Genomic DNA, 25,893 nt, shown 5'->3' with positions numbered 1-25,893 from the left:
ATTGGAAATACTCTCTTTCTGGTAGGTAACTGTGAACCTCAAAACGATGCAGCATGAGTAATGCTGCTCAGCTAGGTGAAAATACACTACAGGGAGGTGGGGACTGCAGGGAATGGCTTCAGAAATGAAACTGCATTTCTCTGTTACACCAAGCAGAAGAGAATAGAGGCTGTAGGAACAAAGACTCTTCTCAATGGAAGACTCCTACAAGCAGCTTGACACAAGAGGATTACCCTGTTAATACTTGTAATTTCCAAGCCACACTAGCAAGATACAGCTTCATCAGCAAATACTACTCAGTACCCAAATTCTGTCATCCTGACAGCATTGCCAAAACCTGACCTTTATGGACAAGGGAGAATGAAAAAAGGGTCAAGGGAAAAAACCTCCATCCAGATCCCTGTAACCTATTGGAGGAATCAGATGCCTACAGACTCTCTTTTCTCCTTCACTTGAAATTGATTATGGGGTGCAGGGTACTGTTAAAATCAAAGTAAGGTTAGTGGGTGGTTCCTGGCAACACCTTCTAACACCGAACAAAAATGTCCACCTTGATTTCCCTCCAGGCCTATAACAGCAAAGAACACCTGGCAGTGATGGAGCGAGGACTGGGGCCTTTGCCAAGGCACATGGTACAGAACAGCAGGTAAGGATATTTTTCCGTACCTGGATTGCTAGAGATTAATAAATACAGGTATTTTGAGCTCTGGTTTAATAGCAGTTTAACAGGAGGTTTCATAAACTCAGGTTCCTCCTCTTGCTCTGTTAACAAGCCTTGAACTTACATGCCAGTAAACTTCTAGTGAAGGGATAAACCAGGATCTCTGAATAACAAACTGTGGTCTAAGGACTAACTATTTAAGGAAACGCAGGTATTTCACTCGGACCCAGCTGGCCTGAAATGAAAACACTCATGCAGGTCAGCGCTTCTTGAAGCTCTGTAAGCCGCTGCTGGTAAGGAGACAAAGGGAAATTCTTTTGGGGAGAGGAACTTTTGGTGCAATTTTAGGATTAAAATCCCCGTTTTCTGACATTTTCTTCCTGAAGGAATATAGGACCTACAGCAATGCTGCGCACAGAAACCTCTTTGATCTGACTGGGAAGATGCTGGAGTACGACCCTGCCGCACGCTTTACACTTGAAGCAGCGCTGAAACATCCTTTCTTCTTCCCACTGGAACAGGAAAAAAAGGTCATGATCTCCTGCAGATGAGGATGCCGAGAGAGGTTTTCCAGCAAAGACACAGTGTAAATACTTGCGCTAAATCATGAACAATTGTTTTGCAAAAGTCTATTTTTTGTGGATTTATACTAGGACTTTTTGGATATTCCAGTTGAATCCAGCTGCTGGAATAAAACTTATTCAAAGAAAAATGGTGAACCTGGCTGCATTTCCTCAGTGAATAACGATCATGGACACTCACACTTTTAACATGTAGGTAACTGCAGCCCTTGACATTAAGTGTAAGGGTGGCCTTTATTTGTTTCAAAAAAAGAGTTACAAAGTAAGGAAGAAGATTACTGTAGTTACTGAATGAAATAGCAGTGATCCTTGGGGTCATTTTTTTCATTTCATTTTATTTATAATAGGTGTACTCTGGTTACCAGTATTTCAGTTAATGCTCATTATTAGCTTACACCAGTACAGACTTCACTCTTTAACCAAGTATTTTTCTTGAATTATGAGCTGTCCTGAGAAATTCCATTAAGAATGCAAAGTTTCACGGAGCAGATAAGCTGTTTGGTTTAACATGTCAAATGCCAACATAAAACAATCAATCACTAAACTTCAGTGGGAGGGGACAGAGTTTTCTCTGCCTTACCTTCCAGCACTTCTGCATTTACACAGCAGTTCAAGCAAGCTGCTCCCTTGGCTGGCTCAAGAAAGCTGTTGGGTGGCTGCATGGGGAACAGTATTGCTTGGACTGCCGTGGGAGCCTCAGCAAGGCTCCCCCAGGAGCTGCTGCCCACCTGTAAGGTAGCCAGACCCCTCTCAGGCTGTGCTACCCATCAGCTGGGTAGGCCACCAGCTGTGAGAGGCAGCAGGTTCAGAGATGCCACTCATCGTACCCCTGCAGCACTACCCTTCACTGCCATGGTAACAGCTTCTCTCCAGGGAGGACACTGAGCTCCCTCCCAGGAGGGGGGCAGCTGCCTCACCCAGCAGCTGGAATGCTTTATGCTGGAACATAGGGAAGAGGTGACAAAGTCCTTGGGGAGTTGGACGACTGCCAGTGAATAGGGTATCTGGCTCACATGGTGCAGGCTGACATGGCACACTGAGTTACCACACCAGCCACAGCCTCCTGGCTTCAGAGGCTTCTGTCAAGTTCATTTGCAAACAGAACTGGCGTAAATCTCATTCACCATAATCATGTGTACTCAAAATATAGACAGAAAACCCAAAAAGTAAAATGGATTTCATTGTGGAAGGCCTTAAATTACATCATTACAGTAGAAAATACAGGAGGTAGAACAGAACTGAAAGGACAAATGCAGGTTAGAGTCAAATCTGTAACAGCTCCTGTAAGCTACTTAGAACATGGTTTTAAAAACTAAATCCAGTATCTCAATAACTATAGAAAACAGTTAAAAGAAATTGCCATGAGAGCCCTTATATCATGCTTGATACAGGGAGGTAGGATGTAGGAATCAGAAGGACACATGAGACATGACACTTATCTACAGCTCCCGTTTGCTTTGCCAAGGACAGAGTTTCACAGGTCAGTCACCCTCTTCAGCTTCAGATTCCGACTCTGGAACAGAGAGATCTTGTCAACAGGCTACCCACAGGTCAGCTGCCACGTCCAGCTGCTGCCCTGCGTAACAGCTGCTATTGGATCCACATGGATTGCGCTGGTAAGCTTTCTCAGCCAGTACCAGGGGACACACCTCATCTCCGAGGGACAATTAACCACCCCACCTCACAAACAAGCATTAGTGCACTAAGGTTCCCAACATGAACAAGCTCTACTTGTGAGCTAAGCTGCTGGTTACCTTCTTCAGCATTCTTGAGCCATTCGACAAACTTTTTCATTTGTTCCAGAAAAACGCTCTTTCCTTTTGCAAGATGTGCATCTTTATACCACTTGAGGATGGGTTCTTCACTCAGAACTTCAGCTGTAATAGGTGCAAGAGCAACATTAATACAGCAGACCACTCAACAGCAGCTGCTGAGAAGCCTCACTTGGCAGCCTCTGCTTCCTCCCCTAGAAGGATCAGAATCCATACCTAGGGACGGACTATGCCTGGATACACTTGTGCCAGGAGTGCCTCCTGGTTTAAATTCTGAGAACCTTATGTTTCACACTGGCTGCACTGGGGGTTTCCCAAGCACTGAACTGAGGAGCGCACTATCACTACCAGTCTGGAGTATTTCATAGCTATTTGGGATAACACTAAGAAAAACTTCAGTCAACAGCTAAGAACAGATGCAAATTCTTAAATTTTACAAATACAATTTTCAGTTTAAAAACAACTTTCTTCATATTCCTTTGGTGTTTCCACAGGTGCACAGTCTGGTTTTTAGTAACACCTCTTAACGGCATCAAACACCCCAGAACACCTCGGTGGTCTTCATCTCTAGCTGTTCACAGTCAGTGTTCGGACAAAAAGCTAAGAATACATTTATCGTGTATCCTTCCCTAACTTAAAGGTGACAAAGACCCTTAAAAATCTAAATTTGATCTACCACAACTCTTAACATCTAGTAGACAAGCAGCATCCTTGGCACATGGGGAAGTACTCCTCTAGACAAGGACAGTCACATCCACCTTCGCATTTTACTGTTCCATCTTTGAAAAAGAAGACAGAAAATTCTTCAGCTCGTGAAGTGCAATGCTGTGGCACTGATCTTCCCCGAACATCTTATCAGGACTGAAGCATTCTGCAAATACAAGCTATAAAAAAAAGCCAAAACCACCCTCCCCCCAAAAAACCCACAGAATTTACCTTTATAGAAGAGCACCACTATTTTCTGGAAGGCCTTCATGAAATGAATATTGTCATAACAATACTCCTGAATCTTCAACAGAAGAGTCAGCTCTGACTGACCTTGGGTAGTAAAGGCAGCAAGTAGAGGGCTGTATTGCTGCAAGAGGAATGACAGATTGGCACACATGAAACACTTCACATTTATTGCCAAACTAGATTGATTTCATGCAGCTCTACCCAACAGGTGCTAGAGTCCACACTTCAGTTGCAATACCTTCAAGTGCTTAATGGCTTGCTCTGCTACCAGCTCCTCCTTTTTGTTCCATTCCACTGTGCTCATTACACTTGACCAGATTATGGCTACCACAGTCTGTTCTGAGATGTTGTTTTTCTTCATCTCCTCCTTCACGTACAAGATTATCTGTCAGAATGAAAGAGTCAGCACATAGGCCATGTATGACACTAAGCTAAATTAAAACTTCTGTTCTAAATGTTACACAAAAGCCTTCAGAACCAAACACAGCCCTTTGGTCATATGGCAAGATTCAGGACATTAAGGAAAGACCACAAAGCTAGTACCAAAGCACCCTGGTCCAGATTTTCATTCTTAGTGAACGCCAAGTCCAATATATAGTTAGGCACGTACCTTCAGATTAGTGCTAAATGCTGCTGTGTTTCAGAAAATTTGACCTAAGTTCCTACAGGAAAAAAATTACACAGAAAGCATCCCACCTTGACTACAGCCAATACTTACATCCTTGAACGGATCTCCCCGAGACATCTGCTCCTGAAGTTCTTTCTGCAGCTCTTTCCGAGCTCCTATGCTCTGCTGGTTCCGAACATACTCGGAAAGTTCCTTCAGTCCTGCTTCAGTGAAGTACTTGGAAAAGTGTTCAACACTTTGTTTGTTGGCTGGGAAGAGTTCCTGAAAACAAAGTTTACAACAACTCTTTCACAAAGTAAGTGCGCGTTGGGTGCTTTGCTGGTAAATGCTAGTCACTAAACTGGCTTAAGTAGTAACTCAGTAATTTCAGCGGTACTCACCATCAGCCTGTTATCCATGTTGACTTTACGAAGACTGACAGCCACTGCGTTAATATCTTTCTCATTTATCCATGATTTGAACAGCTTGACTGCAAAAGCTGCAGAAACACCTGTGCAATAGGAGTAGTACTGTTACTATTGACATTAGAAACAAAGGGAATCAAAAAGCCTGAGAGTACAGGGCACCTAGTCTGTCAGAGCCCTGCCTGAAGCAGTAGCCTCTGTACTCAGAGGCAGACCCAGCACAGTCCACAGCACCTCTGCCCAAGGGTACTGCAGTCTCTGGCACACTGGACTTCTTACCACTCAGCATCACAGAGACTTCCCTATACTAAACTTAACTCTCCTTGCTGTAATTTATGAAGGAACCTAAAGAAAGAACACACCTTCTGCATCCTGAAAGGTCCCCCTCCAAAATACAGGACTACCTTGCTGGGCAACAGCAGTGATGGCAACCCCAGCGTCACACAGGGAAATTCTACACACAAGCCTTCTGAACAGACTTAGCAAGACCTTCCATGTTGTGAGGCAGCATATTTACCTTTCCTAATCCTTTAGTAAATCTATCACCAGATGAAGCTAGTGAGCTGCAAGGGTGTACTGGCACTGCAGTTTCTGCTTAACTTGTCATGGTTCTATCTCCCACCATCCTTCCCTAAAGTAAGAGTTGAGCAACACTTACCTTCTTTAACCAAGTTCTCATTGTAGAGACTGTTGAGAATTGATGCATTAAGCGTCCCGTTGGCAAGCAGAATACCTGTCAGCATGGCCAGTTTGTTCCGCTCAGACTCTGAGAACCCTTTCAGGAACAGCAGCAACTGCAAGAGGAAATAAGAAGAGTTGCCATAGAACTACCATCTCTCACTAAACCTTGACTACTGCCTCCATATTAGACACTTTTGTTTCAACCAAGCTATTCAACTAGCAGAATCACTAATTAATTCACTGTTAGTCTTCTCCACTAGTCATGCAAGCTAGCTGTTCCATTAACAACTTAAAAGTATTCTATTTTAATAATCCATTGTATGATACAACTCTTCTGTAGAGTGATTAACTACCAGAATTCAAAGGTTTATCTGTTTGCTGTTAAGGACCTACTCCATACCTTTTTGACTTCATCTTCAAAGCCTTTCTCCAGGTACTTGTAACGCCTGATTAGCTTGTTAAAAACCTAGGAAGATACAGCAAGTATTACTTTTTGCTCTGGACTATCATTTAATTGAAATTAAGAAAAAAAGGAGAACAAAAAAATGGAAAAGGAAAAACCAAGCTCAGTAAAGTTGGTCCAAATTCTCTAGAGCACTGTTAGCATAGAACAGTGCTACTCTACCTCTTCCAGCAAGCTTCTTAAAGCCATGCATTATTTTTACCTAAACTTTTAACTACACAAACATTTCCTTTTTGACCACTGAACAGTATAAGTTAAATTGTGCTTGTTACAGAACTAACCTGAGCAAATGCTTGCATGGTTTCTAGGTCTTCCTGTGCAGCAAATACACAGACGTTTGTGCGTGTCATGTCATCTGCCAGGGTACCACCTGGGGCTAAAGAAGATTTTCTGTGTTAGTGGTATTACTGGCCAGTGAGAGTACCCAGCAGTTCCCCACAGTAAGAGTTTCAATACCCTTAACATGCAAGGCGTTGTCCTTTCATGAACTGAATGACTGGATCACTGCAGACTCCACTGCTGTAGTGGAACTTTAAAATCAGTAGCTTATGTATGTCCATTTAAATATTCTGACCCCCTACTGCTAAATGGATTGGCAACACATCTTGTTTTCATATGGTTACTTAACATGACCACATGAGCTCCTCTTCCCTTAAAGGAAACCACTAAAATGGCTTAATCCTAGCCATTTTTAGTGTCTGCTATAGTAGTGCTGCTTTGTAACCAAGTGTCTTTCAAATAACAAAAGTAAGTCACAACAGGAGAGGGAACACAAGATGTTAAAATTCTGCACCCCTCTTTAGTCTTGCAAGGCACTTCAGCTTTATAGCTCCTATAAGAAGATGCTTCTTCACCATTCCTCTTCAGTTTAATACAGGCACTTGATTGGTAGCCAGGCTGCCTCAGTAACTAGGGTGTATTCAAGCCACCAACTCCAGTGCTAGAATACCTCATTACCAATTTCTATGCCATCCTACATATAAGGGAGATCCTTCAGTTATGTTTTAGTCAGACACATGACTTAAACATGGAGCATTAACAGTAATAACATTAAAAGGTGGTGAGGCAACAGGATGCCAGTTTTCATTTCAGCCTTACATGACTAAAGATTAAACCTAGTTTACTTAGCTACTTGTTACAGAAGAGTTAAGGACCCCAATACCACCATTAATGCAGCAATGCATTCCCCCCTGCCTCCAGCTTCATTCCTCAGAGGAACACTTTCTAACACAGCATGCACTGGTTAACTCTTGAATGTAAACCCACAAACTGTAACAATCTGTACATTAACAGTTTCAAGTAGTGATGCTCCATGTGGCAGACAAGTTTACCTACTCATGCTACCACCTTCTGTAACATCAGCAAAAGAGCCTCTTGCTAACAAGAATGTCACAGTAACTTCAGTCTGTGTAACACTGTTTGGGATAAGCTTTGGGATACTTAGGCACATAAAGTTAAACCACTTCAAAAGCCTTGCTTTTCAGCGTTTGAGCAACTCTCCTGACATTTCTGCAAGTATCAGTGTGAAGCTGTCCCCAACACGCAACAGATGCATCCTCCCAAACCAGCCACCCCCACTGCAGAACTGCCATCCACTGTCCATCTGTGGCTCAGAATCAGGTATTTCCTCTCCTCCCCTAGGCATTTAGATAATTTGAGCCATTTTTGTTACATTACTGAAAATCTATAACTGCTGAAATTCCCATGTAAGTCCTCCCCTGCCCCATTATTGCATAACAAATGCTAAAACCAGGGGCAGACCTTTTCTAGTCTTGACAGACAACATAAGGGGTCCTCTTCACAGTCGGTATTTTAAATGGGTCCCTGACATCTGAACCCCTTCTCACTGAACAGTATTAATCAAGTAGGGAATGTCTAAATCTAAAGTACCCCTTTTATTAAAAAAAAATACTTTTACACCTCATTTAGCTTCACCTGCTTCTTACCTGTTTGGTGAGCATCTACCCCGCTCTTTGATCTTTACATGCATTGTGCACGAAAGTTTACAAGACTTTCTGTCATCACATTTCACTTCCTTGGTTCCCTGTTTTCTGCTGACTTGACCACCCCCTCATTTCCCACTCCCTGACATCTGCTACAGCCCATGGCCTCACTGCTGTCAACATCAAACAATTTGTAATAGCATTTCCAAGACTACGCACATCAGATTCTTCTGCAAACAAAGCCACTTTCCAAAATAACAAAGCACAGGATCACATCGGAATCTTTCAGGGCAACTCCTTTCACCTTGCAATCACAGACCACACAACTGAAACCAGCATTCATCCATCTCAAATCAAAAATGAACTCGACCAGAGAATCAAGATCCAATCCTGGTAGGAAAAAAAATAAGATCTAATATATTTTCATTTAGACTAAGTTTCTTACAGTCCGCACTTAGAAGAAAGCCAAACTGTGGCAGGTAGGGTATACAGGGTACTTTTACAGTAATCCAATTGCTTAGCCAGTCACTAACATGGTCAAATAGTTACTGCAGATAGCTTAAACCCTGCCCCTACACACTCAATGGGCTCTAGCAGAGTTTTTACACTGAAAGGAAAAGCGAGCTTTTGTAGAGTCAAGAGAACAAAGGCTGAGAGCAGCCCCATCAAAGGAACTTACCCAGCATTCCACCAGCCACCAGGATGTCAAAAAGCGTTTCTGCATAGCGACGATAGTCAAGTTTTGCACCAGAAGCATCAAGAAACTTTGCTACTGCCTCCAAGTCAGTGCCAGTTTCAGTTAAACCTTGAATAATACAGTCTTGGAACTGAGTAGGGTCAAACCTCTCTTTTTCATCTGTAAGAACAAAGCATTGAAATGAAGTTGCCACACACACCACTGCTTGGGGTTTGTTAAGTTTGTCATTTCTATCTTATTAAAAAAAAAAACCAAACCAAAACACAAAAGCCCCACACCATCCCAAAAAAGCCAAACAAAACCAAACTTGCACTGACAAGCCTGACAACTGGTATTAACTGGCACAAATAGTGACTTAACAGTGTAGCCTAAAGTGAATTTCAAAGGCCAATATAGCAGTAAGAAGTTTTGCTGCTTTCAGCCCGCTATTTAGTCAAGCTTGACTAAAAAGCTAAACCACTCCTTAGTTACCTCTAATTGAATTCTTACTGTACTTTCACTAAGAACAACAGTTGTTCGTAATAATCACGTCTGCCTGAAATGGAAGAGGTCTTTAACTCTGCTTACCTATCTGTCCTTAGCCTGTGCAAACCATATGCTTCCAAAGAAACAGAACTGAGTTTCGCATCGTGAGTGCTGTCTGTAACAGCTCAGCCAGTTTTGTTAGCATCTGTTAGCAACCTTCCTGTAAGGGGCAGACTAGTGTCCTTACACTCAATGCAAGTATCAACACATTGGGAACAGATGGGTAGAAGTCTGGAAATAGTGGATCTGTTACTTTTCCAGGACAGATCCATGAGGCTGTTACTGCAGAGCTGCTTGGAAGCCAAACTATGGTTAAATACTTAAAGAGAGACAGAACCTCAGGATGCTAGCATTTCATCTGCTCGACACACTGCAACAGCTTCTCAAGGGGCTTTTACTTCAACATAAGAATAGGTTCTTTAAGTCAACCTGGACTTCTGTCTGACAACTTAATTACTGATTCAGTAATATAGCTGAATTCTGTATCCTTAATGGTGTCAGTTTGAGCTAGAACACTGCTAGTATATTAGTAAAACAGTGCTAAACAAACTCTAAGAGCTGCCCCGCTTCCTCTTTAGGCTTAAGAAACCTACCACCAAATCCTAAATTTCTCATCACACCTCTTCAGTCATCGATGCTTCTCATGGGAACAACTGCACATACAGATATAGACACTTGCACATCCCACACTCTGAGGGTTCGTGCTTGCTGGTGGTGGGGGGAGTGTTTGTGGGGTTTCAGTTGTTGTGTTTTGTGGGTGGGTTTTGGGTTTGATTTATTGTGTGTGTTGGGAGGTTGTGGGTTTGTTTTTTTAATTCAAACCAGGTATTCTTATAGCATTAAGGGGACAATGTAACTTCTATCCAGTGGGTAACACTGAAATCCTTACCAGGTTAGATGCTCCTTAGACATACACACTAGCCTGCAACAAGCCTGTGCTGGAGTTGCCCTGTAACTTGGGGGTACTGGACGCTTCTGCTTTCAGGCTAAACACAGTGCAGTTCTACACCCAGTGTTCCTTAAGCCAAGGTTATCACAGCAAATTCAGCTGCAGCTCTTATTGCCAAGTATTTTTTACGAGTTCAGAGAACATTCCAGCACCCAGAGTTAGCACCAACGCTGGGTACTTAGTGTGGGCTCCTTTAAAAGACTTCGGAGAGGAACTCTGCAAAAGCACTGGTTTGTGGTCAGAAAAGGGCTTTTCATGGGGGACCACGTGCCACGAGCACCGACAGCAGCATGCACCGATCGCTTACCTCTCTTTCTAGTTTTAAAACGCTGCCCTGATAGCGTCGGCTTCTGCGGCTTTTGATTATTCATAAAAGACACCCTGCAAGGAAGCACAACACCCCTCAGGACGCGCACCGCGGGGGCCAGCCCGCCCCGGGAGCGTGCAGGCGGCCCTGCCCCCCGCGCCGCTCCTCCTCCTCCTCCTCCCTCCCTCCCTTCCTTCCTTCCCTTCCCTGGCTGCGGCCGACCTCCATTTTCCCCGCAGCACACGCCGCTGGCGGGCAGGCGCGGGCCCCCGGCCCGGGCCTCCCCATGCGGAGGCGGCGGCAGGGCGTTGGTGGGACGTGCGCGGAGCCCGCTGCGGCGACGGCGTCGCCCCCTCATCGCCGCCGCACCGCACCGCGCGGAGGCTTTGCTGCCGCCGCGCTCCGCTGCCCGGGCGGGGGAAGATGGAGACCAAGTCCCCCCCTCTCCGTCTCCACCTCCGCCCGGGAACCGCTCCAGCCGGCCTGGCCTCGTGTGGCCGCAGCCGGCCGCTCCTCCCCCTGGCTGCCCCCGCGGCCGCCCCGTCCCGGCCCATCTCCTCACCGACTTTAAGGCAGAGAGAAAACGCCCAAGCGGCCCGGAGCGGAGACGGGCGCGAGCAGCGGCGGAGGGAGGCGGCAGCAGGGACGAGAGCTCTGCAAGCGGAACCAACGCGAGAGGAAGAGGGGAGGGCCGCACTCCGCCCCGCCCGGGACGGACTATCCCGCTCCACCAGAGGGGTTGGAGGGAAAAGGGACAGGGTCAGGCTGGGCTTCTCCAGCGCCGCCTGCTCCGCGCTGCGGCCCTGCCGGCATCCACCGCTCATCTCCCCGGGGCGCTCCCCTTCCCCATTAGGGGAGCTCTCCTTTCGACCCCCCCCCCCCTTTCCAGGAATGAGCGCGCCCACCCCCCACGCCCTCGTGATTTACCGTCACACGCCAGTAGCCGCCTGGTGCTTCCCCGCCCGGCACTGAGCGTGGGCCAATCCAGCTGAGAGGCGAGGCGACCCCTAGCGGCAGGAGGCGGTGCCCCGAGGGGGCGGCCGCACTGTGCGTCGCCGGCCGGAGGCTGGGGCCGGCTGCCCTCTGGCCACTGGCCCGTCCGGTGAGGGGTGTCGGGCACGTTCGAGCCCTGCGGTGGGTGGCATCCCGCTGTGTGCGGCGGGAGCTGCGGCGGGTAGGGCCCGTGCCCCTAGGGAAGGCGTCACGGGACCCTGAATATGACTGCTTCCTGCGCTCAGCCCCGCTCCCACGGAGTTGCCTCCTCGGAGCCCATGTTCAGCCTCTCGTAGAATCATCCAGGTTGGAAAAGGCCTTTCAGATCCCACCATTACCCCAGGACTGCCAATACCACCACTAAACCATATCACTGGGGGGCTCTTCATGGCTTGTGAACACTTCCAGGGATGGCGACTCCCCCCTTCACTGGGCAGCCTGTTCCAATGCCTGACCACCCTTTCATTGCCAAACTGACAGAGCAGCACATAACTGGACATGTCTACCAGGTAGACTTCTCCAGTTGTACCCAGAATATAGCAACGTGCAGCATCCTCTCCACATTGACACAGGACAGGGAGGTGCAATTGCAACTCTGTTCTTTGCTCCCCCAAAAGGCAAACCACTAAGCTAACCTAGAGGTCAGAAGCTTCCCTCTAGCCGTTACACAGGTGCCAAATTTCCACCAGGTGTGAAGTGTAATGTTCCTTTGACTAAAGCTCTTGAAATGTCCACTTACCAGGTATATAAACACAGTGAGTCATTCCGCTCCAGTGGGGGAAAGTGGGGTCATCTGTGTGACCATGACCGTTTAGTGGAGGTCACCCCCAGCTCTATTTCTGTTTTATCCCAACAACCTGCTTCCTCAGCTGTGAATCTTTTGTCTTGTGTGGCCTAGCAGGGAGGTCATTGCACCGCTCAGCTAAACTGTAGTTTTTGGAAGAAAGCAAGGAGAATTGTTAACTGCCCGTGTTCTTACACAGTGCTCCAAGTAATCTGCATCGGCCACTTGCAAACAGGGGAACGTGCCAATTCAGGTCAGGTTTTTTTTGTTAGACATTCTTTGAAAACCTTATCCCTAATACATCTATATGTAAGAAAGCAAACAAGTATTCCTTATCTATCCCTACAAGAGGCAGAAGCGATTACACTTGAAACCTGGAAAAGAAGAATCTTGGCTTTTATCTGCAAAATTCTTTGATTCAAGCAGAACTGGTCCTACCGTCTTAGTCAGTTGATTATCTGCTGTCCTACTCAATTATCTTAAAGGGATGCCGTATCTCCAGTGAGGCTGCTTACCTTCCACTGTCTGTTCTTGCCTGGACTACAGACATCGCACAATCACCCATCCCAGCATTCACTTAGGCATGCTACCCTCACAGGTTAAAATGAGTAAAACTGGAAGTAGTAAAATTAATATGTTGTTCATTCTGCAAGACATATATGCTGGGTATATAAAAACCTGAACACTTTAAAAGTACGCTTATGCTTGCCATGTTACCCAGGGAAGTTGTGAATGCTCCATCCCTGGCGGTGTTCAAGGCCAGGCTGGACAGAGCCTTGGGTGGCATGGTTTAGTGTGAGGTGTCCCTGCCCTTGGCAGGGGGGTTGGAACTGGATGATCTTAAGGTCCTTTCCAACCCTAACCATTCTATGATTGATTCTATGTAGGGACACATAAATGTATGAAACCATCATCCTTTCTGGAGCTAGAGTGATTGTACTTGTACCTGGAAATACAATAAAATTTATCTATCTCAGTCATACAAGATGACTTACATGCTTCTGAGAGCCTCAATTGCAGTAAATACAATTTCTTTAGATGAATATGTTAGGGGCTGCATCAGCACACTAGAGGTGAGGCTGATGCAGCTCTATTCCCCAAGGTCCAACCAGTAGCAAGGGTGAGTGTGTATTCTCAACAAGCAAACATGCAAACACATGTAAAACATACGTAGATAAAAATACAGCGGGCCACACAGGTTAACAGAGAAACACTGCACTCATACAGACACAGACAGCACCCATGCCCTTGTCCTGTTTTCCTCTCTGACTGACTAGCATGAAGGTCCATTACTGGGAAATACATGGAGAGATACACATACACACAGTAAGGACCCCTCTGGTAACCGGCCTTAGACACTCAGCCTATTAAGTCCCAGTTCTCCCCCCTGCTGTCACCGGTCCATAAGACCCACAAGGCTCACAGCCCCACTTCTGTGTGTCTGTTGCTATGAAATTCATTACTGCACCAGATTAATGGGAAAGCATCAGGCTTGCCAAGTCACATGTTTTGAACTTCAAGCTCAAACAATAGCCATTCTTATTGTCAGTAGGAGCCAGATTTCATCTCACACCATTTTTTTACTATTGTTTTCTCCTTGAAACAATATTGGTTATAGATCACAGTGCCACAAAATAGTAGGGCTATGTCTTAGAAGTTTGCTTTTATTGAAGACATATTTAAGCAAATCCTGTTTAACAGCTCAATGAAATCCCCAAAATAGCACATTCAAAAATACCGAAAAGGAGATCACATTCAGAGGGAGGCTATTCACCTTAGTATTTGTTCATTCATTCTAAATCCAAGGCACTGATTTCTTTGGTACTCATTCTAAAAGGAGAGCATTTTTCTAAATTACAGTTAAATAAGAAGACAAGAAGATAAATCACGTTAGGAAAATTGCATTTTAAGGTAAAGAACACAAAGATATGATAGTTCCTGCTGCCAGCTCCTCGAAGTGTTTGATATTCCAAAACTGCAAAAGCGTATTGCCAGCTGAGCTTTTCGCATTAGCTATAGTCTCACAATTTACCAAGAGAAATGAACAGGAAACCTTTACCAACATAACCTGTCAATTTCTTCATTATTTGTAATATTATTTTATTTGTAAAGAAATAAAATCTTGTTGCACCGCTACAGATTTTGGTTAAATACGATTTACTTGAGGGTCATACTTCTTCTATAGCATGCCAATTTAAGCCTGAAATCTCACCCTTAAAATAAATGAAAATAGTCTAGATTTATGTTCGTGTAAATGAGTCCAGGATCTGAACTAATGCAATACCTGTTAGTATCTCCAGATATTTCTTATGCTAGTGTTTTGAGTACACAAAGACGTTAAATGTGTTCTTACTGTTAATTTTCTTGCTTTGACCTACCAAATGTTAAAGTCGAATAAATTTGCATGTAAACATAGGTTGGATCAGCTCAGCCATTTCCTTTTCCCCCTCTCAAACATCTTTGCACTTTCTTTTCAGTCTCCTCTCCTCACAGGGAAATGCTCCATCAAGATTCATACAGCTGCCACAGCATCACTTTAAACTTTTCTAAAGCAATGACTGCAAGAATGCCGGTAATGTTGTTTGGCACAGTTAAACTGGGAGCTGACACACCTATTTTTAATGATGAACTTCTGTTGTTGTTGTTTCCTCTTAGCCCTTTTCCCCTCCACCTTTTTATCTAAGACACCTGCTGCACATTTGTTATGTATAGCTGCTGATGGCTGCAATGGGCAACCCCATTTCAAAATGAATGTTTTAGATAAGAAGACTATGAGGTTTTGCAGATATGGTGGTCTATCCCTCTATCTCTTTGCTTACTAATTTATGTTATCCCAGAAATCCTCACTTCTTCACTCAAAGGTGGTATTGGAACCTGTCCAGCTATTTAACCCTTCCTACCTCCAGTATACCTCCCTCACCTTGTGCCCTCTCCTTACCTACAGATGCCATCAGCTATGTCCTTCTTCACTGCTTTACTGGAAAGAAGCAGCAAAATTGTGGGTAAAGCAAAGGAGAGGAGTGAATGCTGACAATGCAGTGATTAGCAATGATTATATTCCAGCCCTGAGAGAGGTCATAATCAATAGTGGTTCAGAGAGAACTAGTGGTATGGAGCAGGTCTGAGATGGGCTGCCAGGAAGCAAAGAGCTATGCTGCAGTATTCTGTGGTCACTGTGGTAATAATAATACAGCAGCGTCTAGAAAACATCTGGCATTTCTTCTCTACTGTAACATTGATATATTGCTCATCACTAGTTTGTACAGTGTCTAATTCTGATCTTTGGGATTTTCAAGTACCAGAAGAACAGAAAGAGTGGGTAACAACAGTTATGAATCTCAAACTAGATGCAGAAGTGGCAAAATGGTACTATTTGTGACCTGCTCTTCATTGCAGGTTATTTTCAAAATTGCATGTGAATTCTTGCAAGTTTGTGGGGTAACTCCAGAATTATTCCAGTGTAGCATGGAACACAATTTGATTTAGAAAGAAATGTATGTTTCAAAATGAGAGGTCTCTTACATGGCATGACAAGAGAACTGGTGCTTGTTCTCATTCTACAAAGACAGATACATATGTATGGGTGTGTGTAAGTATTACAGTTCTTTCTTGCAGAAAAGCTTTCAGTAAATAAGTGGCTGAAGGAGTCACCTAGTTGCTTGGTACTTAGGAAAGCAGTATTAAGATATATTGATGGCCCATGGCTTATAGGTTCCAGGTTTATCTTTTGGAATCTGAAAGAAAATTTAAGGAAAACAACATCATTTTGCTAAGAGGAAAGAAAACTTACTGTAATTTACAAATGCATGGTCTTTGTCAGCCATTTAAATGTCACTGCACACACATCCCCACTTTATCGTGTTATAAAAGGTTGTGAAATCAATCAACTTGCCTCTAGTCAACGGTGGCATTCTTGTAATTGAACAGGTAATTAAGTGCGTATGTCCATAGCACAAGTGAGCTCACGGCCTGAAAGGCTGAGATTAGAGGAACTGACATGAGGTTCCATTATGCAACATGGTTGCCATGGAACCAATGATGTTTGCAAGGAGATCCTACATTTCTGAGGGCATTCCTGGAGTCAGAACATCAACTCCTAATGACTGGGTAACAACTTCACCCTTATTTAAGTTGTTACCAATTGTTTGCACAACACCTAGCCCACAAAGGCTCTTGATCTCAGTGATGACTTTTATTAATATGAGAAGTTCTTTCACTGTTAAAGACTTCATCACTGGATATCCTGCACAGAAGGAAACAGAAGTGGATGGATGTGGAAATCACAATCCCAGCCTCCAGGTAGGTTGAGATCTGCGGGTCTCTAGCTGGCTGCCACTGGAAGACATACTGACCCAACTTTTGTTCCTTTTCATACAAAAATTCTCAGCCGAGGCTCCAATGCAGTTGCTCAGGCTCAGGTCAGTGGGTCTTTTTAAGTTGAAAGCTTTAATTAATAGACCTTGTCAGTTTGGTCTGGTGTTTTCTGTTTTCCAGGCTCCCAAAGGAAAAAGGTCAGGATATCTAAAATCGATTCTCCTCCTTAGGCCCCATTATTTCAGCATCTCCTGAACATCCATTCATTCCACAAAACAAAGAAGAGAGAGCATGGCCTGAAGGATGGAGGGCTCTCATAAACCCAGCTGGAAATGAATTGTACAATGGGAAGAATCATTGCTAGCCTCTGCTTTTTTATTAAAATCGAGGATATGTTCACCCAAGCAGCTCTAGGAATACTCAGATCATGACACAGAATATGAGCTTATATAAAGCAATTGGGACCTAAACATTTTAGGCCTTTACAGTGAATATCTTAAATTTGCACCCCTAGAGTCTGTTTATGCCACTGTCAGTGGTGATGTTTGCATAGAAACGTAAATCTAAAATGTTTTATTTGGGAGTGCTCTTGTGCACCCAGCCTGTGTCTAACCCCATGTTATAAGAAAACATGGATGCATATCAGCCTGTATTTGCATCTCCCTAGTTTTCAAGGAAGAAAAGAAGGAAACTGGGGTACGTGCTTCAAAGTGGAATCAGTCTAGACCGGAGGCATAGGACAAATGATGGAGCACACCTACTGTGTGTCTAGACATCATCATAATTTCTAACAGAGATGCAAATAAAGTGACACTAAATATGAAGACTATAATCTGAAAAGTCTTTTCAAGGGCTTTTAGATTAAAGGAGATATATAAATTGGAGACATTACCACTGAGGAAATAGCATAGGTTCCTTAGTTCTAGACTGTCAGTTCATGTTACTCTGTCAACATAGCTGAGCAAAGTGCTACTGGTTAAATAAAGTACAAAGCTCTGCTAACTGTGGTATGTTGAAGAAAAGAGATTTTGCACACTGATTAGTCTATGTGCACAGCTCATTCAGATTAAAGAGAATGGAGGCGCTAGCTCATGAAAGGAATGAAAATAACCTTACCATCTCAGTAAAGACATCAGCACAGGCCATGCGAATTTGCTCAACAGTCAAGGGGCTGTTCAATGTGAAGTCCAGGGACAGTCCTCTTTCCTTCCGTGCAGCAGCCACTGCATCTCGTATTGCAAAGAACACTGAGCTGCCCAGGAAGAATCCAGCCTCTCCCATGCCCTGACAGAGGAGAGAGACAGCTGAAGAGACTGGCTTTAGAAACTGACAGTAGAGATTATCACATCTCTGCTGTAGTTATGAAAATACAGTGAATAGCGTCAGCTCCATACCTGGACATGTCCATCATATTTGGATTCAACAACTTTCCTTGGATCTCTGACAACTTTCAAATCAGAAAACCATCAAGGACTAAGATTTGGCTGATGTAGATAGTTTTAAAATTCACAATACAGCTACAGTATCAAAGCTTCCTGCTGGGACTTCAGTGCTCATGTTTTAAAGTCATGAAACAAACTCACGACTTCTCACATAAACTACCTTTTCTATATCCAAGTGGAATTAGTTCTGTATGATGAACCAAAGAAAGAAAGAAAGACACCCATTCCCACTGCTGCCTTAGGCCCTCTTACATGTTTGTGCTGTCTAATTTTGATAAGAAATGTGCTCTTTGTCTCTATTTTCTTAATGTGGAAGAGTTTATTTACTCATTTACACCACCTAAGCCCTTAAGAATATGGCGTGGAATATCTTCTGGAAATTTCTATTCCTTTGTGTACTGATTTTGGCTGGGATAGAGCTAATTTTCTTCATAGTAGCTCATATTTCAGCTGTGTTTTGGATTTGTGCTGAAAACCAAGTTGATAATCCAGGGATGTTTTAGTTACTGCTGAGCAGTGCTTACACAGAGTCAAGGCCTTTTCTGCTTCTCACCCCACCCCACCAATGAGTAGGCTGGGGGTGCACAAGGAGTTGGGAGGGGACACAGCCAGGACAGCTGACCCCAACTGACCAAAGGGATATTCCACACCATATGACATCATGCTTAGCATATAAAGCTGGGGGAGGAAAAAAGAAGAGGGGAGGGAATGTTTGGAGTGATGCTGTTTGCTTTCCCAAGTAACCATTACGGTTGATAGAACCCTGGTGTCCTGGAGATGGTTTGAATATCTGCCTGCTGATGGGAAGTGGTGAATTAATTCCATTTCATACTTTGCTTTGCTTGCATGTGTGGCTTTTACTTCACCTATTAAAGTGTCTTTATTTCAGCCCATGAGTTTTCTCACTTTTGCCCTTTCAGTTCTCTCCCCCATCCCACAGGGGGCAAGCGAGCAAGTGGCCGTGTGGCTTAGCTGCCTGCTGGGGTTAAACCACAACACTCTGTAATACCTGCTTTAGATTCAAAGGTAAGACAGTGGGCATTCCTGTCATTTAGTAGCCTGAGGCCTATGCTCCCTTTTAGTTCCCTGTCTGAGGTGCTCTTTTTTTTTGCTTTTATTTTGAATCTATGAACAAAGCTCAGTCCCAGTACTGAGTGTTTCCTCAGAGGACGATGCACCCTTAAAACAGAAAGAATGGTGTTCTGCCATGGCTAATGGATGAACTGGGCTCTATTCCCATACCTGTCACAGGTTTCCTGTGAGATTCTACAAAGTCATTTAATCTGTCTCATGACTTCTCTGCCTTTAAAAAGGATCATAATATTGCCTTCTTTCATCCTTTCTCCTATCTAGTCAGTTTAAACTCTTCAAGATGGACTTTTTCACTTTTGATATATAGTACAACAGGTAGGTACAAAAAAACTTTTATTAGTTTCTAAGTGCTACTGTAATACCAGTAAATCATAGGAAGAAAATCAGTCCAAAGCCTCAGAACATCAGTGTTTTACCATTTGAGTACAATTTGTTCCATAGCTGAAACTGGAATTATCTTTTCTGAGGAAAAAAAAGTTTACCATCCACTGCAGTCACTTACAGTTTTGCAGCAGAATCAGCTGGTGTGCTTGCAAATGGTAAATTCAGTGCATTTACCTTGGAAGAATAGATAGCAATTGAGTTGCGTGAATTTGGCAATAAATAGACACGGAACTGCTCAGGAATGTCACAGATGGCAGGAATCTTATATGTATCTGGGCCAAGAGTTAGCTGTTCTCCTTCTGGGGAAAAGTAGATTTCTTCTAATGTGTAAAGACCAACTCCCTGAATGAAGGCCCCTTCAATCTGAGCAAAGAGGAAAAAAAAGGTAAACTTCTACATCTTACTCAGCCATTTTGAAACACAAAAGCATACATACAATTAGACTTTTTAAGATTACACATGAACTGATATCTTTCCTTCCAAAAGTAAAAATAAGCCAACATAGGCCAAAGTAAGACCAAGCTGTCTCCATCTGACTTACACAAATATTTCCATTGGCTCAAGCTCATTCTACTCTTTGTTATTCCTGGCTAAACTCACCATAGCTAGTACAGTTACCTCTGATTTGCTTTTGCATAACTGCGAAAGAGAATTGAGTCAAATCCACGGGAATTCCAGTGTGGAGACATTCGCCCAGGGACTCTGACATAAATAGTCAGCTCAATCTGATATTTGCTTAAAACAGATTTGCAGTTAGCTAATGAAATTTATTCTAGAGAAAAACATCACATACACAAATAAATGGTAAGCTGGATATGAAGAGGAAATAACAAACCAGCCTGAAGCAGGAAGGAACAACTGCTGAGTAAACACCTGGGCTATGACAGCGGTGATGTAAACACTGATGCAAGGTGAACACAGAATTGAACTGCTAAAAAAGAATAATTTGATGAATTTGGCAATCCTTGAATGTACAAAATGAACATAATCTTTTAGGCAAAGGGCAAATATATGAGGATGAGCCTTTAATAGGGTAAATAAGCTGGATAAAAAAGGGTTTTTAAATGTAGGTCATATTTTTAGGAGCATTTCCTTTGATTCTGCAAAGAACTGACAAATATTTTTTACTCTAGAGTTCACCACTGCTTTCTTATTTACAAATTATTAGTGACTTTTGTCATTATTCAGTTTGTCTGTAGATACAGACAGTTGAATCCTTAATACAAATCTGTGGCTATAACACCTCAATAACTTTTTCCATTACACAGCCAACAGTTCTCTGCTGCTGGTTAAGACTTAGCCCTCAGTCAATAATTCTGGAGTGAATTTTTCAGGAAAAAGTCATAAGGAGATTCAGGATGCTAATCCTGTAAGGCTTTTCCAAAGCCTGTGGGATCTACTTTTCTCTTTACTTCTCAGAAGACAACCAAAAAGTAGAAAACTTAACCTAGTATTAGTTATAGCTGCAAATAAAAGCAATTACTATTACATCTGTCAAGCCAGCATCCTTGAGTGTTAATGGATAATGCCTCATAGCCTTTGGTGGCTATTAAATTGGCTGATAACAGCAAACATTTAGGCACAAAGAGAAATGTTCACTAACATCTAATATAAAGCAAAACTATGGAAGTTCATACCTGTCCTATGTCTATAGCTGGATTTATGCTAAAACACGCATCCATGACAATGTCTGTTCTGATGTTCTGTTAAACAAATAAAAGGTGTGTTACGGACCTATATTTAAAATACACAACAACAAAGGGATCATAAACAGTATATATAGTCTCACCCACAACTATTATAGATTTTTTCTGAAATATGAAAGCTACTAGAGACAGGCTTGTGTTGGTGGAGAGTTCATCTTACCTAAATGCACTTTTGGTGGTTGTCTGAAACTTGGAATGTGCTGTGCACATCCTGCAAGTAACAGGATGATCATGAATTCAAGAATGGTTTTGTTGCTTGTTCTCCTATAGAAACTTAATTGTTTGATGTTTAGCCACCTCCTATGCTTTGTTGTGAGTGTGGAAGCACAGTCACCTGAACAGAAGTTTCTTATGTAGAGGAACTTATCACAGGAAATATAATGATGGTGGGAAATTCAGCCAACTTCAAGTTCAGTATATTTTTTGACATTACCTTGTGGGCTCCTGTCAAACAGTCAATTTCTACTTCAGAACATGCAACTCCAAAGAGAAAATACGGGAACGCATGGCCTTTCTGTGTGTCCCAGTTCATGTTTGTAACATAACCTCTGGAGGAAGTAAGAACATCCCTCAGGTTAGATGAATTTGATTAAGACAACACCCACCCTCTAGCATTGTCCTCACTGTTGAGACATGATATAAACTCTCTAAACTAACTATTTTCATAGGAACTCTGTAGTCAAAGACTAGCACCACTGCTAAATGTATGTGGCATGGAATAATTTGGGAGCATAGGAGGATTGCAAGCCATGATGGCCATGGAACGAAATTCCTTGTGGTCTCCTTTGTCCTGCCATAATTGACCTTGGAGAAGACTGCATCAACTGTCAAAATAGCTAACCAAAGATATAAAGTGCTTCTAAAATCAATATGGGTTGAAGAGAAGAATTTCTCTGACACTGCAGTCTCTGGTCCAGCTTCTTATCAGTTTGTGTGCTGCACCTGATGTGGCCTTGAGAAGGTTGAATGGGGACAGTTTTATCCTTCCTGAAACTTACTGACAAAGTAGCACCTGTGATGACAAGAAATTAAAACAAACTAATGGCTTTCCTTACTTGAAATAGCCAGTAGCTGAAAGACTGATGCTTTGCTTGTGAGCTTCACTGATCTGCAAAAGGTATACTCATTATTACAGAGAGAAAATAAAGAATTCTTTACTTCATATTTAAAGAAAAAACTTTAAAAACCACATTTTAAAGAAAAAAGAGCCCTAAGTTAAAACTTTATATTCCCTTGTTCCCTGAACATATCTTTAAGAAGGGGGACACGGCAAAATCTCTAAAGTTGGCCAGATTTACCAGACACTGTGTTGCACCACTTGCTTTTACACTGTTTCTCCTCCTCTTCTTTCATGTGGTTCACTTCATGAAGGGTGGCCCTTTCCTCTCTCCAGAGCAATGGCAGCTTTCATTGTACACTCATGGGTTTATCATAATTTAATAGTAAGGAACAGAGACATATTTACCCAGTCTTCCCATTTGCCATTAGGATTGTCTCTCCGTATAGGGTCCAGACGCTTCCAAAGGATTTGACAAGCATCCTAGGGGGGAAGAAAGTTGTGCACCATTGACCAACCCACAAACTCAAATCTTTCTGCTGTATCCAAAGCGCTACAAGCTCTTTCTTAGTGAAGTTAGTTTGTTAAATTCATTCTGAGGGCTGTAACTCTGTTCATTTACCTACAGTTTCTTTACTCTGCAAACTGCCAACTGGAAAGCAGCAAAAAAAGAGTGGCATTGGCATCTTCTGTAACGTAACTGAAGTATTCATACACTAGGCTACCACTGAAACCATCAACAAAAACAGATAAAGGACCTGATTCCCCTCCTATTTTGATTTGCTAGATAGAAAACCACTGGCTTGAATGATTTATTACAACATAAATTAAAGCAGAATTGGTCCCAAATGATTTATGAGGATAAGGGCATTTCAGTCTGATTATTAAAAAAATACCTGAAACATACCTTATGCTACTTTTTCCTTTAAATTGTGTGTAAATACAGAATAAAGTAAAGATCCATAAATTTATCTACTGGCAACCTAAGCCCCCCATCCCCATTTTGTAAATCTGACACAGTAAAGCAGAAAAAAAATTACCCTTTTTAACAGTGTTCCGTAATTTGCCTTGTTTTAAACTGTGCATGTAAAATAAATCATCAAGAGCCCTCTTGTATGAGGACAGGCTGAGAAAGTTGGGGCTGTTCAGCCTGGAGAAGAGAAGTCTGCTGGAGACCTCATAGCAGCCTTCAGTATCTGAAGGGGGCCTGTAAGCGTGCTGGAGAGGAACTCTTCACTAGGGACTGTAGTGACAGGACAAGGGGTAACGGGTTAAATCTTAAACAGGGGAAGTTTAGATTGGATATAAGGAAGAAGTTCTTTACCGTGAGGGTGGTGAGGCACTGGAATGGGTTGCCCAGGGAAGCTGTGAATGCTCCATCCCTGGCGGTGTTCAAGGCCAGGTTGGACAGAGCCATGGGTAACATGGTTTAGTGTGAGATGTCCCTGCCCATGGCAGGGGGGGTGGAACTAGATGACCTTAAGTTCCTTTTCAACCCTAACTATTCTATGATTCTATTTTGCGATAAAAGAACTGAAAGCTGCTCAAAACCAAAACAAAATTATGAATCCTCAGAGGGACATTCAGTATTCAACAGAATCACTGATTATGTGAAAAAATGGTAATAAGTCTAACCTGGACTGCTCTTGCATTGATTTCTGTTCCAACTGATGCTGCTGTGTATTTGCCATTAGGTACAGTTGTTGTGCTTGTTTCACAGAAGTGTATATATGACAATGGTATCTTCAGTTCACGACTGACAATCTGTAGTAAAAGTAAACAAAAAGATAGCCAGTCCCACTTGAAGATGCAATTTCAAGTCAGGAATTCATCATGCCATTCATCTCTCTTTCTATATACATGCACGCAGAAAAGACCTAATTCAACAGTAATACTATGTCTAGGACAAACACAGAAGTCTTCCTTAACAATTATCCTGTAAAATAAATATTTTATAAGTAAGTTCAAGTAATAGAACAGAAGATAAAACAATACCATGCAATACTACACGTTTTGCCTCTAATTGTTCTCTCTAATCAGGTTTTGTCTACATATGCAAAACTTAAAAATCAAAAAACAGTCACTGTTTCCTATGGAGTTTCAAATCTTATCTGTATATTTTATTTTCAATTTCATTTGAAAATGCTTCGTTAGCTTGTGTTCCCACTTTATCGTTTTTTACAGTGTTCTAATATCCAGATGTTCATTCAGCTCATTTTGAAGGATTGACCTACTTTTAGCTCCAGAATGACCTATTTGGCACATAGTTTTGTTTATCACTGCACCAGAAATGCATGAAAATTAACTGATGTTATTATTGGTGTTGGGCACTCTACAAAGTTAAATTTTCATCACTTTAACTCCCTCTGCAAACAAACATTGGGTCATTAGCTATCCTGATAACAGCGATGTTACCACAGAGATGTTAATCTTTCCAGGTCTTTGAAGATCGCTTTGTTTATAACTTGTATTTTTCCTAAGTTTTGTCTTCACCAGTAACTCAGAAGCAACAACCCAATATTAAACTTACCTTTATTATGTCTATAGAATTTGCCTATTGAACTTCTTAGTGCTCTTCATCCTTTTGGTTCAGTTATCTTTATATTTTATTTGCCTTCAGATGCAAACTAACTCACCTGTAACATCTTAGTGTGAATTCCTTGTCCCAGTTCAATTCCACCATGAGTGACTAGCACAGACCCATCTATATAGATATGGACAAGAGCTCCAGCCTAAAGAAAAGCCACAGAAACTCTGTAATTTTCTTGCTTCACTGAACAAAGATGCATAAGAAAAAGAACAAGGCAAAGATAGATATAATCAACAAGAATCAGTATATTGTTAAAAGGGAGTGGAAATTCTCCAGAACTCTGACAATAACAAATTTGACTGCTCTAAGACAGAAGAGACTGTAAGTGAGATAGTAGCTATTCAACGGAGTTCTGCAGGTATCACAGTAATTAGTCTAAATAATAGAAAAGCATATTTTTCTTCTTGGGAAATTGGGTGAATTAAGAACATGCCGGCTCTAATTGTAATGTGTGTGTAGCCATAGATACTATTCCTTCATCCACAACAAAAAGGAGGACAGAGCAGAATCTGAACCTTGAATCTATAGCATTTTGTCAGATGGCAAGACATCCACTATGAACACCTATAGAACTTTAATTTTAGAACAAACAATACCAGAGTTGTACTTTTGTTTTTCTGAAACTGAGGGATTAGTCCTAGTCCTTTTTGTTTGCATGTACTCATACAGAGTAATAATAAACTGATGTTCATAGTGTGTAATTTTGATGGAGCGATGACACAACTGCTCGTACATTTTCTCTTACAGGCTGTCAAGGGAATGATTTTAGAACCTGATACACTTTCTGTTCATATCTTGGTGCAGCCTTGTGCCAATAAAAAGCTATCTTAGACACGGGAAATGCAAGAATCAAATGGGAATGGAAATAATGAACTTTCATTCATGGTAAAATCAGCAACAAGTAACTTTCCAGTGGACGGTGATGAAAGACATCATCCTGTACAAGCCATCCACTATTATAAAGGA

At 42.5% G+C, this 25,893-nt stretch overlaps 2 protein-coding genes across 4 annotated transcripts in view; both read right to left on the bottom strand.

Annotated features, from left to right (window-relative positions):
* Window positions 1-1,457: 1,457 nt before the first annotated feature.
* Window positions 1,458-11,255, bottom strand: BZW1 (basic leucine zipper and W2 domains 1). 2 transcript variants are annotated; one of them, XM_065670016.1, is made up of 12 exons: window positions 11,128-11,255; window positions 10,566-10,639; window positions 8,767-8,943; window positions 6,426-6,520; window positions 6,082-6,147; window positions 5,659-5,794; window positions 4,977-5,086; window positions 4,687-4,857; window positions 4,207-4,353; window positions 3,951-4,089; window positions 2,997-3,119; window positions 1,458-2,755 (listed from the first exon to the last, which is right to left on the bottom strand). In XM_065670016.1, the coding sequence occupies exons 2-12, from the start codon at window positions 10,627-10,629 to the stop codon at window positions 2,724-2,726; spliced, it is 1,260 nt and encodes a 419-aa protein (XP_065526088.1). In that variant the 5' UTR covers window positions 10,630-10,639; window positions 11,128-11,255; the 3' UTR covers window positions 1,458-2,723. The 2 variants fall into 2 exon arrangements, with proteins under 2 accessions (XP_065526088.1, XP_065526089.1); XM_065670017.1 differs by lacking the exons at window positions 10,566-10,639; window positions 11,128-11,255 and having other exon boundaries at window positions 6,515-6,520; window positions 8,767-8,937.
* A 2,752-nt stretch (window positions 11,256-14,007) lies between these two features.
* LOC136011077 (aldehyde oxidase 2-like) overlaps window positions 14,008-25,893 on the bottom strand; it is a 44,722-nt gene continuing 32,836 nt past the window's right edge. For both annotated transcript variants that reach the window (XM_065672744.1, XM_065672745.1), the window contains exons 27-35: window positions 24,974-25,069; window positions 23,973-24,101; window positions 22,746-22,820; window positions 22,336-22,388; window positions 21,714-21,828; window positions 21,212-21,277; window positions 19,749-19,937; window positions 17,773-17,940; window positions 14,008-16,076 (exon numbers count right to left, since the gene is read on the bottom strand). In XM_065672744.1, the coding sequence (XP_065528816.1) occupies window positions 16,023-16,076; window positions 17,773-17,940; window positions 19,749-19,937; window positions 21,212-21,277; window positions 21,714-21,828; window positions 22,336-22,388; window positions 22,746-22,820; window positions 23,973-24,101; window positions 24,974-25,069 (945 nt within the window). In that variant the 3' untranslated portion in view covers window positions 14,008-16,022. The remainder of the gene's footprint in view (window positions 16,077-17,772; window positions 17,941-19,748; window positions 19,938-21,211; window positions 21,278-21,713; window positions 21,829-22,335; window positions 22,389-22,745; window positions 22,821-23,972; window positions 24,102-24,973; window positions 25,070-25,893) is intronic.

This window comes from Lathamus discolor, chromosome 3 (assembly GCF_037157495.1).
Source record: "Lathamus discolor isolate bLatDis1 chromosome 3, bLatDis1.hap1, whole genome shotgun sequence".
Lineage (NCBI taxonomy): Eukaryota > Metazoa > Chordata > Aves > Psittaciformes > Psittacidae > Lathamus > Lathamus discolor.
Note: the sequence above shows the minus strand (reverse complement) of the source record. Positions and strands in the feature narration are given on the sequence as shown.